Source organism: Schistocerca cancellata, chromosome 4, assembly GCF_023864275.1.
Source record: "Schistocerca cancellata isolate TAMUIC-IGC-003103 chromosome 4, iqSchCanc2.1, whole genome shotgun sequence".
NCBI classification, from domain to species: domain Eukaryota; kingdom Metazoa; phylum Arthropoda; class Insecta; order Orthoptera; family Acrididae; genus Schistocerca; species Schistocerca cancellata.
Window position 1 is genome coordinate 416,124,984 of NC_064629.1, and position 16,215 is coordinate 416,141,198.

At 42.8% G+C, this 16,215-nt stretch overlaps 1 protein-coding gene across 1 annotated transcript in view; it reads left to right on the forward strand.

Annotated features, from left to right (window-relative positions):
* The first annotated feature begins 9,023 nt into the window (after positions 1 to 9,023).
* Positions 9,024 to 16,215, forward strand: part of LOC126184228 (protein eva-1) — a 270,719-nt gene continuing 263,527 nt past the window's right edge. The window contains exon 1 of the mRNA XM_049926597.1: positions 9,024 to 9,201. Coding sequence (XP_049782554.1) covers positions 9,024 to 9,201 — 178 coding nt within the window. The remainder of the gene's footprint in view (positions 9,202 to 16,215) is intronic.

The window sequence follows — 16,215 nt, forward strand, 5'->3', positions numbered from 1 at the left end:
TAATGATGTCTTGGAAATGTCTAGCGAACATTCGCCTCTATTATATTTCGATTCCAAAATAGCAAGCGGATCCTCACAAAAATATAGCCACAGTATCCGGACTTCAGGTACACGCTTTGTGATTGGCCCGGATTGCCGCACGCTTCAGCACACCGCTTACATTCTTGGAACTGCACCGGTCACGGTTCGAATCCTCCCGGCGGATTAATGATCTGGCCCGCTGCGCCGGCTAGTGAGGATGTGGTTTTCAGGTGGTTTCTCGCATCCGACTAGATGAATACTGGGCTGGTACCCATGTACCACAGCATTTACAGAACTCGCAAACACTTCGAAAACCTCCTTACCTTTTCACCTGGATTAACACTAGATGAAGATAAACAGGGTATACAAGTGGCTTTTAAGTTGTCATGTGAGAAAAGCTGGAGTTGGATTTCGCGTGACCCATACTTCCGGAATCCATGTTGGTTGGCATCGAGGAGGTCATTCTGTTCGAGACACCTCGTTACGTTTGAGCTCAGAATATTTTCTAAGACTCTGCAAGATATGAACGTAAATTACATTTGACGGTCGTTTTGTAGATCACTTTGCTACCATTCTTGTAGATGGATGTGACCTGTGCTTTTTTCCCAACCGGTGAGCACAGTTTTTTCCACGAGGAAACTACGGTGACAGATTTTTCTGCAAGGAATCTACGGTATGTTGTGGTTAAAAGAGGGACAAAATGGTTCAAATGGCTCTATGGGACTCAACATCTTAGGTCATAAGTCCCCTAGAACTTAGAACTACTTAAACCTAACTAACCTAAGGACATGACACACACCCATGCCCGAGGCAGGATTCGAACCTGCGACCGTAGCAGTCCCGCGGTTACGGACTGCAGCGCCAGAACCGCTAGACCACCGCGGCCGGCAAAAGAGGGACAAGTTCAGCCGCCAGTTCTGTATAGAATCTGATACGAATTTCAGTGGTTTATGTGCCCATGTTAAGTTTTATTGATTTCAGCGTTTCCGCTTCTCCTACCCTAAATTTCAGTTCCTGTCATCCATAAGTGAATATCTAGACAATAAATTTATTGGCATTGACAGCCTTTACGTATTACCCGAACTTCTCTAGATTTAGTGAGAGATCTTCCTATAACTTTCTGTGAAAATGATCATTGAATGCTCCGCGCCTTAACCTTTTGACAGCAAAACATATTTCATTTAGCTCTCTATCGATGGATCCAAGCTTTATTTTACAAGTATGGTGCCGTAGTCGTTGTTTCTTTAGAAGTTTCCTTATAGACAGTGTATGTCACACAGGTCTTTTCCATCATGAACTGTTGTAATAGGTGCCTGTCAGTCTAGTGCATGGTCAACTATTCTTTTAAACTGGAGCCTCAGTTCTTCTGTGTTTCTCAGCACAGAAGTAAATGTTTGACGTTCATCATTGGGACGTGAGAGAACTTCATCTTTATCTAGTTTACTAAATTTATAAATCTTTTTATATGCTTTAGTTGGCCTTTTCAGTTTGGTATCATTGTTGCTACAACTACCTTGGGGTCACAGATATCAGTTTCAAAGCAGACATCCTCCAAGAGTTCAGGTCTATTTTTTGTCGACATATTTAACACACATCTGAACTTTCTGTTCTCAGTAGTTTTCATATAATGCATTTGGTATTGCTTCGTAGAAGGTCTAGTCACACACACTGCTAAAAAATCTGTAATTATCCTAATCGATTAGGTGATGATCGAAGTCTACCCATGGAAAACAGTATGACTGGGGAACATGTGTACTAACAAGTTGTATTTTTTTCCTAAGTTATCGATTACGTCTCGTAGTAAGTCTGTTTGTAGGTAGAAGGATCCAATAACGTATTTATGCCTAACGATAACACTGAGTCTTGCGCAAAAAATGTTGCATGCAACTTCTATTTCAACTTCTTTGGCTATGCATTTCTTGCCTACTGCGATGAATACACCACCTTCACGTGTCTTTGGCCTGTCTTTTCGACATATTTCGATTTATAAGCACCCCAAAAATCTCACTACTTTCAATTTCGGGTTTTAGTCAGTTTTCTGTGTCTACCATGATGTACGCTCCACTGCTTCTTAAGAATACTGGCACTTTCTTACGAATACACTGGTAGGATTTCAATAGTCTCGTCCATGGAAGGTATTTCTAGAGTTCTGACACGAATACTTTGGGGTCCCTTACAGCTATCGTTGTCTGGACTGAATGGAAAGTCACATCAACCATAAATCCATGTGTTTAGAGCTGCTAAACCTGTTACAGTGACACAGTACTCAACTGTATGATGCAAATCTAGAAAGTAGCATCCTAGCTTTTATAGAACCATCAAAGTCTCTCGTTCGTCCTTCCACTCAACTCCGAACGAGCAAGCCACAATCACTTATGGGGACAATTCAGCAGTTGTGAGCTTTGTTAAAATTCCGTGAGTAAAATTGGTCTTATCAATTTTTTCTTTCATTCCCTAAATGATTTAAGTATGGCCTCATAGACAAGTCGTCAGGCATCATTCTTGTCAAATTTTCGGCAGAGATGGTCGCACCCTGTTCCCTCAATGGGTGCCGCAACAGCTTCATCAACATGTTGAATGAGGCCTGCAGGCATGCATACTGAGTGCACAAGGTGATTCTTCGTTTCTTTTGCTGCCATTTCCATAAGAGGTACCATTATTTGCCGTTCGTTCGAACTACAGACCGCTTACTCTTTTGAGCTTTCCACCCCCTTATAAAGGGAGCAGCAGGCTTCCCAACGAGTGAAGCGTGTCGCTTTGCCTCAGTTTCAGTGTCAGTGAGAGACACCATTCCAAACTTGTTGGTTAGTGGGATGGCTGAAGTACACAGAATTCTCCCTGGGCTTAGCCTTTCCTTTACAGAGCCGCTAGACCTACCACTCTTATGCCAACCCTAGTCCAGTCAACGAGGGGTAATAAGTTCTACATTTACTAAAGAGGACAGATAGCACCACTGAGAGAGGATAATACTCTGGTAGATGTATCTCAGTAGCATTCCCATAACACCCATTCAAAGCAGTTTCCAATCGCCTGACAACAGTTGGATGATTGCCAGCTGTGAACGAACAGCATCTAACTCATCCGATAGGAGAGAACTGGATTCACAATGGAGCTGCATTGTCATTTAAGCACTGTTGTTCTACATCTACATTTACGTCATACTACGAAAACCTCGTGGTGTGTGGCGGAGGGTACTTCTGGTACCACTAACTGATGCCCCCTACCCTGTTCCGTTCGCGAATAGCACTCAGGATGAATGATTGTCTAATTTCTCGAATTTTTTCGTCATGGCCACTACGAGAGATGTATGTGGAAGGAAGTAACACGTTGTCCGACTCTTCACGGAATGTGCACTCTCAAAATCTCAACAGTACATTTTTCCGTGGGGCGAAACGCCACTCTTGAAACGTCCACCAACGGAGTTTGTTATCATGGTAACGCTCTCGCGCCGACTAAACGATCCTATGACGTAACGCGCCGCTCTTCGTTGGATCTTCTCTATCTCTTCTATCAGTCCTACCTGGTAAGGATCCCATGTTAACGAACTATACGCAAGAATTGTTCGAACAAGCGCCTTGTAAGACACTTCCCTCATGAACGACTCATATTTCCTTAAGATTCTTTCTACGTATCTCATTCTGGCATCTGCTTTTCTGCTTTTCCTACTGTTTGGTTTATACGGTCATTCTACATAAGATCGATCTGGATAGATACTCCTAGTTATTTTACGGTAGATACTGTTTCTAGCAGTTTCTCGTCAATAGTGTGGTAGCACAGTAGTGGTTTTCTCTTCAGATTTATGAGCAATGTGTTACATTTATTTACGTTCAGGTTCCCCTGCCAGAGCCTGCACCAATCTCATTGACAACCGCGTCATCTGCGACCACTCTTAAAGAGCATCCGACGCTTTCTACAGGGTCATTTACACAGGATGTTTCGAAATTCCCGTTACAAACGTCTAGAGCTTGTAGAGCGGAGTGGGTACATAGTATTTTGAATGGGAAACCATGTCCGGAAACGTACCGTCTCCGTGCTACAACCATTTGAAAACATGTTGGTGAAGCGACCACTTTAACACGTAATTTATTTGGCGTGACCCAGTACATCATTAATAACCAAAGTAATTGCTTGTGTACTCGTTGACGGGTTCTCTTCAAGTGATGCAGTACGACGTCTTCCACTTCATATGTTCGGCGTCTCCTTGAGCACCATAGTCACGCCTGCTGACGGTGAAGGCACCCCTTCCTGGAAGCTGTTGCGTAATTGTGGGTAAAAGGGCATGCCATGGACTCATACGTTGTCGATAACGATCTTGATAAAGGCACCGAACATCTCTTCTATTACCGTGAACTTCGCCATAAGGAGGGATCACGTCGGTGTATTCTGCAAATGTGTACTCAACCATGTTTCTGTAACACTCGTAGACACGTGAATGAGGCTTGAACCAGGTCAGAGAGGTAGGATAGACGTGAAATGACGTCAGCCAGTCCGACGTAAGTACCCTTCGCCGCGACTACCCTGTTGCATAACTACCTAGCAAATATGTTTTCAAACGGCTGTAGCAAGGAAACGGTACGTTTTCAGACATGGGTCCTAATTCAAAATATTGTCTACTGAGTCGATGCGTTTCCAGACATGGGTTCCAGTTCGAAATATTGCCTACTAAGTCCCCTCTACAAGTCCTGAAAGTTTGTAAGAGGAATTTCCGAACAGCCTGTATACATTGTAAATAATAACGGTCCTATCATATTTCCTTGGGGTACTGCGCAGAGTACCTTTACATCTGCCGATTTTGTTCTGTTAAGAACGAAGTGTTGAAATCTGTCTCCAAGTAAGTCTTCAATAGTAAACAAATAACTTCAAATTAAGCTTGTTGATTCTTTTTTTTAATTTCTGCGTCTATTGCGCTCGGAGGATTACAAGTTCCGTTTCATGTCCCCATTCAATGACTGGCATCCAAGAAAGTGATTTTTCCTTATAACAATAAAAAGACTTGGATAAAATTTGCCCTGGATATCCTGGAACTACTTAGATGTCCAACTCTGCGGAAAAACTCAGTATATATTGCATCAGAGTCGGTGTAGGCACTAATAAAGACATGACACAAACTAATAGGAAGGCGAAAAATAATCTCACGTTAAATAGTCGATTCCGGATTGACCAACAGTTATCACAATATTACATTCCAATAAACGACAAAACGATACTGATCAGAACACACTTCTTGTAAATAAAAATATTTTGAACACAGCAAACTGGAACAATCTACGCGAAATATTGAATCTTGTAAACAAAGTGTAGGATAGTATAGATCTAAGGACACAGGCCTGCAAGAAATAATTCAACACGCGCAAGTCAAATGTACACCAAAAGCTGCTATCATACCATTAAAGAGTATACTGTGGCCACCTGATCTGACAGACGGCGTACAAAGAGAGCTAGAAGAGACCATTAGAGGTCCCCCACTGTGGTCATCCACCCCGACTGGCGCAATACAGGAACGTTAACGTCCAATACCGACAACTGCTTGGCGAGCACAAACAGGTGCTGTGGAAAAGCTATGTTAAAAACAAGTAAAAGTGCCATTTGTGGGGTAAGCCGTGCGAAATAATGACTGCAAAATCGAAACACCAGTCGTTTCGCCCACAATGGAAACTAGAAATCTATCGATGACCTGAAAATTTCAGCAGAGTACCTGCTCGGCAAACGCCTCCCGGACGAAGATCCAGATGAAAAACATTGAATGCGTTCATACTTTGATAACTACGCAGTTTCGTGAAGAAGACGACGACTTAGCCACAACTAAATTGATAAGCGGGAAGGTTCATCGCTGGGTTCTGAAATAAATAATAGTGCAAGTTATTCAGTTCCTAATCTGAAAAATTCCTATGCGACGATGAAGACATTGACAAACAGGTGATCGAGACAAAAGACGTATACGACGAAAAATACACAGTTTTAATTTTAATTAAAATCTACATTGTTTGCGCCGGTGAGAGATCTACCTGTCCCCCACGAACCACAGATACCCCAGTTTCTATAATACAACGTTTTCGATCACTGTAGGGATATAGTCGTGAAATGAACAGCTGACACATGAAAATTAACCAAAAGAACTACCAACGAGTGACCATAGGACCACATTCTGTGGTTCTTATTATCATCTTAAATTGTGTTTGGCACCTAGAAACCACAAAGCTCTGTATATCATCGACACTCTCCAAGTGTTTCATTCACTTTTCGCAGAATTTCATTGGTGATTACAGATGATAGTCCAGTCCTTGCCCAATAGTTAACGTGATTTCGTCGATTTCAAAACATGAGGTGCCATTATCTAACACAATATTATTTACAAAATTTTGACTGTTAGGGGGATTTGCTATTTCGGTAGGCTCTCCAACCTTTGTGATGTACGTGACAGACGTTTGCAGGTCTCAGCCCTTATCTCGATCCCCGGTCCGTACGGTAGAAAGGCCAGCCCGATTTGCTCGCCGGCTAGCACAACCAGCCGGGCCAAATCGGCCCGTCGCTTGCGCAGCCAGTCGCGTTTCGCGCTGAGGTTGCTCACAGGACCAGCCTGCCGCCTCAGCTGCGTTACGTTCTGCGCCTGTCTGCAGGTCCCCCTTCTCTGTTGCTGCGAGGGTTGCCAAGGAAGTAATGCACCGCATTTTTTTTTTCTCAGCTGAAAACAATGCTACGAATGCGGAAATTTACGTATGTATTATTTGAAGTCTCCTGAGTGAGCATGCCAAGTTTCCGTCACTTCTGACAGATAGCGTAGCTGCAGGACAGTTTCAAAATGGCTTCTGTAGGTGTTGTACGTCACAAGCAAAGTGCCGTCATTGAATTTCCCAGTGCAGAGAAAGAAACTGTGGGAAATATTCACAAACGCTTGTGCAAAATCTATGGAGCATCTGGTGTCGACAGAAGTACAGTTGGTCGCTGAGCACAGAGGGTGAGATCATTAGGAGGCGGTTCGACGGAGCCGAGCGGTTCTAGGCGCTACAGTCTGGAGCCGTGCGACCGCTACGGTCGCAGGTTCGAATCCTGCCTCGGGCATGGATGTGTGTGATGTCCTTAGGTTAGTTAGGTTTAAGTAGTTCTAAGTTCTAGGGGACTGATGACCTCAGCAGTTAAGTCCCATAGTACTCAGAGCCATTTGAGAGCCGGTTCGACGGAGCTCCGCGGTTTGCAGCGGTCGGGGAAACCATCCACGGCTTTCACACCTGACATATTGCAGTGAGTTGATATTACCATCCAAGAGGACAGAAGCATTACGACTCGGCAGTTGGCGCTGCATCTGTCACTGAGAAAAGGACGTTCACGCAGTGAAGCACTGGCTCCGCCACCAGGACAAGGATTGGTACCGACAGGGCATATACGCCCTTGTTTCGCGCTGAAGGAAGGCTGTAGAACGACATGGAGATTACATGGAGAAATGGGGTGTGTAGATAAAGCACCACTCTTTCGTGTGTGTAATTCTCACTATGTTCAATAACGAATTGTTGAAGGAAGAAAATGCCGTGCATTACTTTCTGGGTAACCCTCGTATTTCTGCACACAAACTTGCGTTCACATACGCATCGAAAGTGATACCACAGTTCGTGACGTACTCCAGCTATACCGCAACTGCACCTAGTACGAACACCTAGGTTTCAGAGGCACACATGCAGTGGGGCCACATTCCGCCACGCCACTGAAAGTCGGTGGTACTTACAAGGGGAGAACACGACGTTGGGACCATGCATTTACTTTGTACGCCTTTAGTAGGACATTAAAACAGCTTAATACGCAAGTAGTGAGGTGCATTACTCTGGAATTTCCAAGAAAATCGCAGGACAAGTTTTACGAGCCTGTTACGTAAGTAATGTATTTGTGCGTCGGTGCCAGATGTTAGAGTTCATGGTGGTCAAGTGGTGACCGGCGCGATAGCTCAGCGTGTTCGGTCAGAGGAAGAGCTGCCCTCTTTAATAAAAAAAACTGAGTGACTGGATCAGCGATGAACTTGAACGGGTGTCATGGGACATCTTCCCCTAACAAATTTAACGAACAAAATTAGATAAAACGAAAAGTGGTTAGCGTTCGAGCTACGTTAGACAAAAACGTATGAGGCAGGGGTTCGACTCCCGCTCAAACCTTCATTTTTTAGTACAAGTGTAAATTCTGTGATATTCAAAAAAATTGCACCTACACTATTCGTTCTTGCTACACTAGCAACGTCTCACCGCTACGCAGGTTAACTGCCAATGTTGCCTGCCTCTGTGTCTGCAGCTCGAAGCGTCGAGGTACAAAGTAGTTCCAGGTACCTTACCAGACTGAATGTATAAGGGATTTCGCAAATCACGACAGTCACACATTTTTAGTAAAACTCTATACGTTTCCTTATTTATTTGCCGATAGTTATAAATATGTTTGTTTGGGGACGGGGGTTGATTTGGGGGAAGAGGGAAGAGACCATACTGCGAGGTCATCGGTCACATCGGAGTAGGGGAAAGCTGGGGAAGGAAGTCGGCCGTGCCCTTTCAGAGGAACTTTCCCGGCATTTGCCTGAAGCAAGTCAAGGAAATCATGGAAAGCCTAAATTAGGATGGCCAGACGCGGGATTGGACCGTCGTCCTCCGGAAAGCGTGTCCAGTGTGCTAACCACTGCGCCACCTCGCCCGGTAAAATATGTTTATTCTAACAATTAATTAAAATTAGTAATTAGTCAAATAACATTAAATTCACTAAAGCTGCATGCAAATGCACATTGTTTTTTTAATTACATTAATTTCATTTTAAATTAAATAATATGGCCAGTATGAGAAAACTCTAATGCGATAACTTGCACAACACTATTAATTACCGCCTATATTATGTAAGTTGACGAAATATTGAAACCTGTGCCACTGCGGGATTTGTACTAACAGCAGCTACACATTGACAATTTCTTGTGCAATGTGCACAAGATTAATCCTCTCAGAATGTGACATTTGCTAAAACTTTTGTTTATAATGCACGAGATGTGGAAAGGAGCAGGCGTCTGGAGTGAGTGGGCGCAGTACTCTCTGTTGCAGACGGTGGTGGAGGCGTGCCAGAAGAAGCGACAGTGCAAGTTCCAGCCAACCGGACGGCCCTACGGCACAGATCCCTGCCCCGGGACGCCCAAGTACGTCCACGTCGATTACAAGTGCCGGCCCTGTAAGTACGCCTCAAATGTGACTTCAACAAAGCTCACTGCACCATGCACAATTTTCTTAAAATGAAAAATTCGCTGTAAGATGTTCACACACTCAGCACTGCTATTTATTGTTTAACAGGTAACAAACCTATAGAAGCATATGACAAGCATAAACCACAAAAATAAGACCTAACACAAATATACGAAAATATTAACAGATTTATAAAGTAATCAGTTCAGTTATGTACAATGCAAGATATAAGGCGGATATCTGCCGTATACCGTGCGGTTGTGACATACTTTGGTCAGGCTATCAGGATCATGGATGACCAGTGATTAGAGTTTAAGCGTCACACATTACCTTGGTATCGGTCATTCCATGGAATATAACAACACACAACTTCTGAAATGCCCGTTTAGGCATTGGGATAATATTATTACGGAAGCAGCAGAGATTAAATTAGCAAGTGACCTGGCAAATAAGGAGTTCTTTTGCTTAAAACCTGCTTCGAATCTTTCTCCTTCCCTGATCAAACAACAGAGCGACAGAGTTAATGTTACTCACCTGTTGGTGATTAATATTAACTATCCATAAGATATTGGTCGTCTTTGGTTGTGTTGGCGCTAGTTGTTTATGTTGTTGTTGTTGTGGTCTTCAGTCCTGAGACTGGTTTGATGCAGCTCTCCATGCTACTCTATCCTGTGCAAGCTTCTTCATCTCCCAGTATCTACTGCAACCTACATCCTTCTGAATCTGCTTAGTGTATTCATCTCTTGGTCTCCCTCTACGATTTTTACCCTCCACACTGCCCTCCAATGCTAAATTTGTGATCCCTTGATGCCTCAAAACATGTCCTACCAACCGAGCCCTTCTTCTAGTCAAGTTGTGCCACAAACTTCTCTTCTCCCCAATCCTATTCAATACCTCCTCATTAGTTACGTGATCTACCCACCTTATCTTCAGCATTCTTCTGTAGCACCACATTTCGAAAGCTTCTATTCTCTTCTTGTCCAAACTAGTTATCGTCCATGTTTCACTTCCATACATGGCTACACTCCATACAAATACTTTCAGAAACGACTTCCTGACACTTAAATCTATACTCGATGTTAACAAATTCCTCTTCTTGAGAAACGCTTTCCTTGCCATTGCCAGTCTACATTTTATATCCTCTCTACTTCGACCATCATCGGTTATTTTACTCCCTAAATAGCAAAACTCCTTTACTACTTTAAGTGTCTCATTTCCTAATCTAATTCCCTCAGCATCACCCGACTTAATTTGACTACATTCCATTATCCTCGTTTTGCTTTTGTTGATGTTCATCTTATATCCTCCTTTCAAGACACTGTCCATTCCGTTCAACTGCTCTTCCAAGTCCTTTGCTGTCTCTGACAGAATTACAATGTCATCGGCGAACCTCAAAGTTTTTACTTCTTCTCCATGAATTTTAATACCTACTCCGAATTTTTCTTTTGTTTCCTTTACTGCTTGCTCAATATACAGATTGAATAACATCGGGGAGAGGCTACAACCCTGTCTTACTCCTTTCCCAACCACTGCTTCCCTTTCATGCCCCTCGACTCTTATAACTGCCATCTGGTTTCTGTACAAACTGTAAATAGCCTTTCGCTCCCTGTATTTTACCCCTGCCACCTTCAGAATTTGAAAGAGAGTATTCCAGTTAACATTGTCAAAAGCTTTCTCTAAGTCTACAAATGCTAGAAACGTAGGTTTGCCTTTTCTTAATCTTTCTTCCAAGATAAGTCGTAAGGTCAGTATTGCCTCACGTGTTCCAACATTTCTACGGAATCCAAACTGATCTTCCCCGAGGTCGACTTCTACCAGTTTTTCCATTCGTCTGTAAAGAATTCGCGTTAGTATTTTGCAGCTGTGACTTATTAAACTGATAGTTCGGTAATTTTCACATCTGTCAACACCTGCTTTCTTTGGGATTGGAATTATTACATTCTTCTTGAAGTCTGAGGGTATTTCGCCTGTTTCATACATCTTGCTCACCAGATGGTAGAGTTTTGTCAGGACTGGCTCTCCCAAGGCCGTCAGTAGTTCTACTGGAATGTTGTCTATTCCGGGGGCCTTGTTTCGACTCAGGTCTTTCAGTGCTCTGTCAAACTCTTCACGCAGTATCGTATCTCCCATTTCGTCTTCATCTACATCCTCTTCCATTTCCATAATATTGTCCTCAAGTACATCGCTCTTGTATAAACCCTCTATATACTCCTTCCACCTTTCTGCCTTCCCTTCTTTGCTTAGAACTGGGTTGCCATCTGAGCTCTTGATATTCATACAAGTGGTTCTCTTTTCTCCAAACGTCTCTTTAATTTTCCTGTAGGCAGTATCTATCTTACCCCTAGTGAGACAAGCCTCTACATCCTTACATTTGTCCTCTAGCCATCCCTGCTTAGCCATTTTGCACTTCCTGTCGATATCATTTTTGAGACGTCTGTATTCCTTTTTGCCTGCTTCATTTACTGCATTTTTGTATTTTCTCCTTTCATCAATTAAATTCAATATTTCTTCTGTTACCCAAGGATTTCTATTAGCCCTCGTCTTTTTACCTACTTGATCCTCTGCTGCCTTCACTACTTCATCTCTCAGAGCTACCCATTCTTCTTCTACTGTATTTCTTTCCCCCATTCCTGTCAATTGTTCCCTTATGCTCTCCCTGAAACTCTCTACAACCTCTGGTTCTTTCAGTTTATCCAAGTCCCATCTCCTTAAATTCCCACCTTTTTGCAGTTTCTTCAGTTTCAATCTGCAGTTCATAACCAATAGATTGTGGTCAGAATCCACATCTGCCCCAGGAAATGTCTTACAATTTAAAACCTGGTTCCTAAATCTCTGTCTTACCATTATATAATCTATCTGATACCTACTAGTATCTCCAGGATTCTTCCACGTATACAACCTTCTTTTATGATTCTTGAACCAAGTGTTGGCTATGATTAAGTTGTGCTCTGTGCAAAATTCTACAAGGCGGCTTCCTCTTTCATTCCTTCCCCCCAATCCATATTCACCTACTATGTTTCCTTCTCTCCCTTTTCCTACTGACGAATTCCAGTCACCCATGACTATTAAATTTTCGTCTCCTTTCACCACCTGAATAATTTCTTTTATCTCGTCATACATTTCATCTATTTCTTCATCATCTGCAGAGGTAGTTGGCATATAAACTTGTACTACTGTAGTAGGCATGGGCTTTGTGTCTATCTTGGCCACAATAATGCGTTCACTATGCTGTTTGTAGTAGCTAACCCGCACTCCTATTTTTTTATTCATTATTAAACCTACTCCTGCATTACCCCTATTTGATTTTGTATTTATAACCCTGTAATCACCTGACCAAAAGTCTTGTTCCTCCTGCCACCGAACTTCACTAATTCCCACTATATCTAACTTTAACCTATCCATTTCCCTTTTTAAATTTTCTAACCTACCTGCCCGATTAAGGGATCTGACATTCCACGCTCCGATCCGTAGAACGCCAGTTTTCTTTCTCCTGATAACGACGTCGTCCTGAGTAGTCCCCGCCCGGAGATCCGAATGGGGGACTATTTTACCTCCGGAATATTTTACCCAAGAGGACGCCATCATCATTTAATCATACAGTAGAGCTGCATGTCCTCGGGAAAAATTACGGCTGTAGTTTCCCCTTGCTTTCAGCCGTTCGCAGTACCAGCACAGCAAGGCCGTTTTGGTTAATGTTACAAGGCCAGATCAGTCAATCATCCAGACTGTTGCCCCTGCAACTACTGAAAAGGCTGCTGCCCCTCTTCATATTGTTGAAATTTCATTTCACAGCACTCCTCCCGTCGCACTTGTGCCTTGAAAACGACGGGGTGCTCTACAAGTAATTGCTCAGTTTGCTGATGTAAGTGTCACATAATTAGCTTACTTTGCATACTTCCATTCTTTGATGCCATAAATGGAATGATTTTTCTAGATCGATTCCGCACGAAGCTACAAAGTACTCATTGTACGGAAGTGTGTTGTAAGGACAGTTTTTTGCGTCCATTCTCGAATTTCATGTTGTTATCTGTATAAAAAATTAGCCTTACAAACAATAGTTTCCCAATATATTTAATCTCTTATGAAGTTTTTTTACAAAAAATTAGGCATTTTTGAAAGTATTAGGAGCATTCAGAAATATAACACTAGGAACGGTAGTTACCACTATGCACATCTTAACCTTACCGTTGCACAGAAAGGAGCAAAGTATTCAGCCATAAAAATATGTGATTACCTTCCTTTGGGTAAAGGTGTTGGCAGATAAAGTTTGTAAAACATATTAAAATAATTTCTACTTCACAACTTCTTCTGCTCCAGAAATGAGTATCTAAATGTACTGTATGGGTGTGGATGGGTTACATTTATCAAATTTTGATGCAGATTAAAATTAAAACAAAAATCTAGTTACGTAAATGATCAGCACGTAAGCTTCTTATCAAAGAGAAAATGTATCATATTTGTGAACCTGCTGACACGTTCCACGTCATTCCGAATTGTCACAAATATGATCCACAGAACATGTAACGAAACTGGCCTAAACTAGTGCAGTTTAAAATTATGGCAAGTGAACATTTAGAGTGGTAATTATTATCCCAGTTCCATCGGAACTCTAAGCCCACTACGCGGACGATATGATGTTTTCGAACACACAAGCTATTTTCGTCCTAATTTACCACTGTGCTTCAAAACAAAATAATTTACCTGTAGTCTCCATGATCCAGCGTCATGGAGTCGTTCCAGTCCCCTCGAAATCCTGTTACTGCTCATTCACTGGTAATACATTCTACTAATTCTCCCATATCGCTACAATACCTTCTAGGCTGGATACAGCGCCCAATTTATTAAGAGATGCTTTGCATCTTGCATACCTGGTTCTGATGTGGTTGAGTCGGCTCCGGATTTATCTTGACAGTTGTGCACGTGTTATGGATAGGTCAATCGGATGTTCCAGTCCTTATATAATAAACAGTTTTCAGTTATCACCGTAGGCTGGAAGAAGTAGGTTGGTTGCTACTATTTAGGTTCTGCATAGACTTTTTAAATTCAAGTCCGATATGTGGAAGGTGAGAAAGACTTTTGTGAACTGGAACTGTTCTGCTCTTATCTGAGAATTTTTGGTGCATGTTGGATGAGACACAAGCAATTAAACTGGTATTTCTAACTTATTTCTAACTTAGTCGAACCCACTACCACTCCCCATCCAGGTCATCCGTCAATGTTACCTCCCCCCCTCCCCCCATCGAGGTCACCTCTCAATGTCACCTCTCAAAGTTATCACTAAAGACCATCCCTAAAGGTAAACTCCTTTTCCTCTCCTCCTGACTCCTCCCTCCTCCCCCTCCCTTTCTCCTTCCCCATACAGTTTTCCATATTTCGCGCAAATCTAGCCCACTTGTCCTACATAAAAAAAATTCACAATGATGGAAAAAAGGTCAGCTGAAATGGCCATGAACAAAATTCAAGATGTCAGAAATGTCAGGAATCTGAATTAGCGTTCTATATCACCTTCTATGTTTGAGATAGCCCACTTGTGTTACTTAAAAAATTCAAGATGAGGGAAATAGGCCAGTTAAAATCGTGGTGTAAATAAATCCAAAATGTCAAAAATGGTGGGGCATTTGATATCTACTACTATGTTGGAGGTAGCCCACATGTACTACTTAAAAAATACATTTCCCCACCTTCCCCTCTCCCACCATGTCGCAACAATTGCCTTGTTCCTGTCTCTGTGTACCAAATACTATTACAGACTTCTGTAGTTGGGCACACTATTATTATTATTATTATTATTATTATTATTATTATTTATAAACAATTTCTGGATGAGAGCTGAAGCAGCGCTTAAGTGCTGGCGCAGGCAGCATCTGTCCACACAGTATATGGTATAAGGCATGGCTGTCAGCTGAGGGGACAAGCACTGTTCTGGGCTGCTCGCAGCAGCCAGTGGGTGGATGGAAGGGAGTAGTCCGTCTGGCTGTGCTGTTGTGGGAGTAGGGGAACCAATGGCTGGGCTCTGGGACAATTTTATTTTAACACCTACGACTGTATCATGAGTGAAGCACATCAGCCTGAGCTGAAAAGAAGAAGCACACTTTCGTTTTTCCCACGCAATTACCTGAGCTGTAGAAAAGAATCACATACTTTCTTTTCTTACCACACACCCACCTGCGTTGAAAAGAAGAACGATTCATCGGATGATGGCTCTTTGTATTACATGTGTCAGTGTAAGGGTGCGTAATGATTAGTTGGGTGTGACTTTTATGTATCCAGTTGATCCACATCATGCTGTGAGTGACGTCTGTGTGTGTGTGTGTGAATTCCTAAGGGACCAAACTGCTGAGGTCATCAGTCCCTAGACTTACGCACTTCTTAAACAACCTGAAACTGACTTATAACCACTCGGCCAATCCGCGCGGCTGAGTGACGTGCCGCATGCTTACTGTTGGGGTACATAATAATGAAATATCTTTGGATCCCAGCCCCGTGTACCCCACCTGGGCATCTGCCCTTGTATTCTACATCTACATCTACATCTACATCCATACTCCGCAAGCCACCTGACGGTGTGTGGCGGAGGGTACCTTGAGTACCTCTATCGGTTCTCCCTTCTATTCCAGTCTCGTATTGTTCGTGGGAAGAAGGATTGTCGGTATGCCTCTGTGTGGGCCCTAATCTCTCTGATTTTATCCTCATGGTCTCTTCGCGAGATATACGTAGGAGGGAGCAATATACTGCTTGACTCTTCGGTGAAGGTATGTTCTCGAAACTTTAACAAAAGCCCGTACCGAGCTACTGAGCGTCTCTCCTGCAGAGTCTTCCACTGGAGTTTATCTATCATCTCCGTAACGCTTTCGCGATTACTAAATGATCCTGTAACGAAGCGCGCTGCTCTCCGTTGGATCTTCTCTATATCTTCTATCAGCCCTATCTGGTACGGATTCCACACTGCAGAGCAGTATTCAAGCAGTGGGCGAACAAGCGTACTGTAACCTACTTCCTTTGT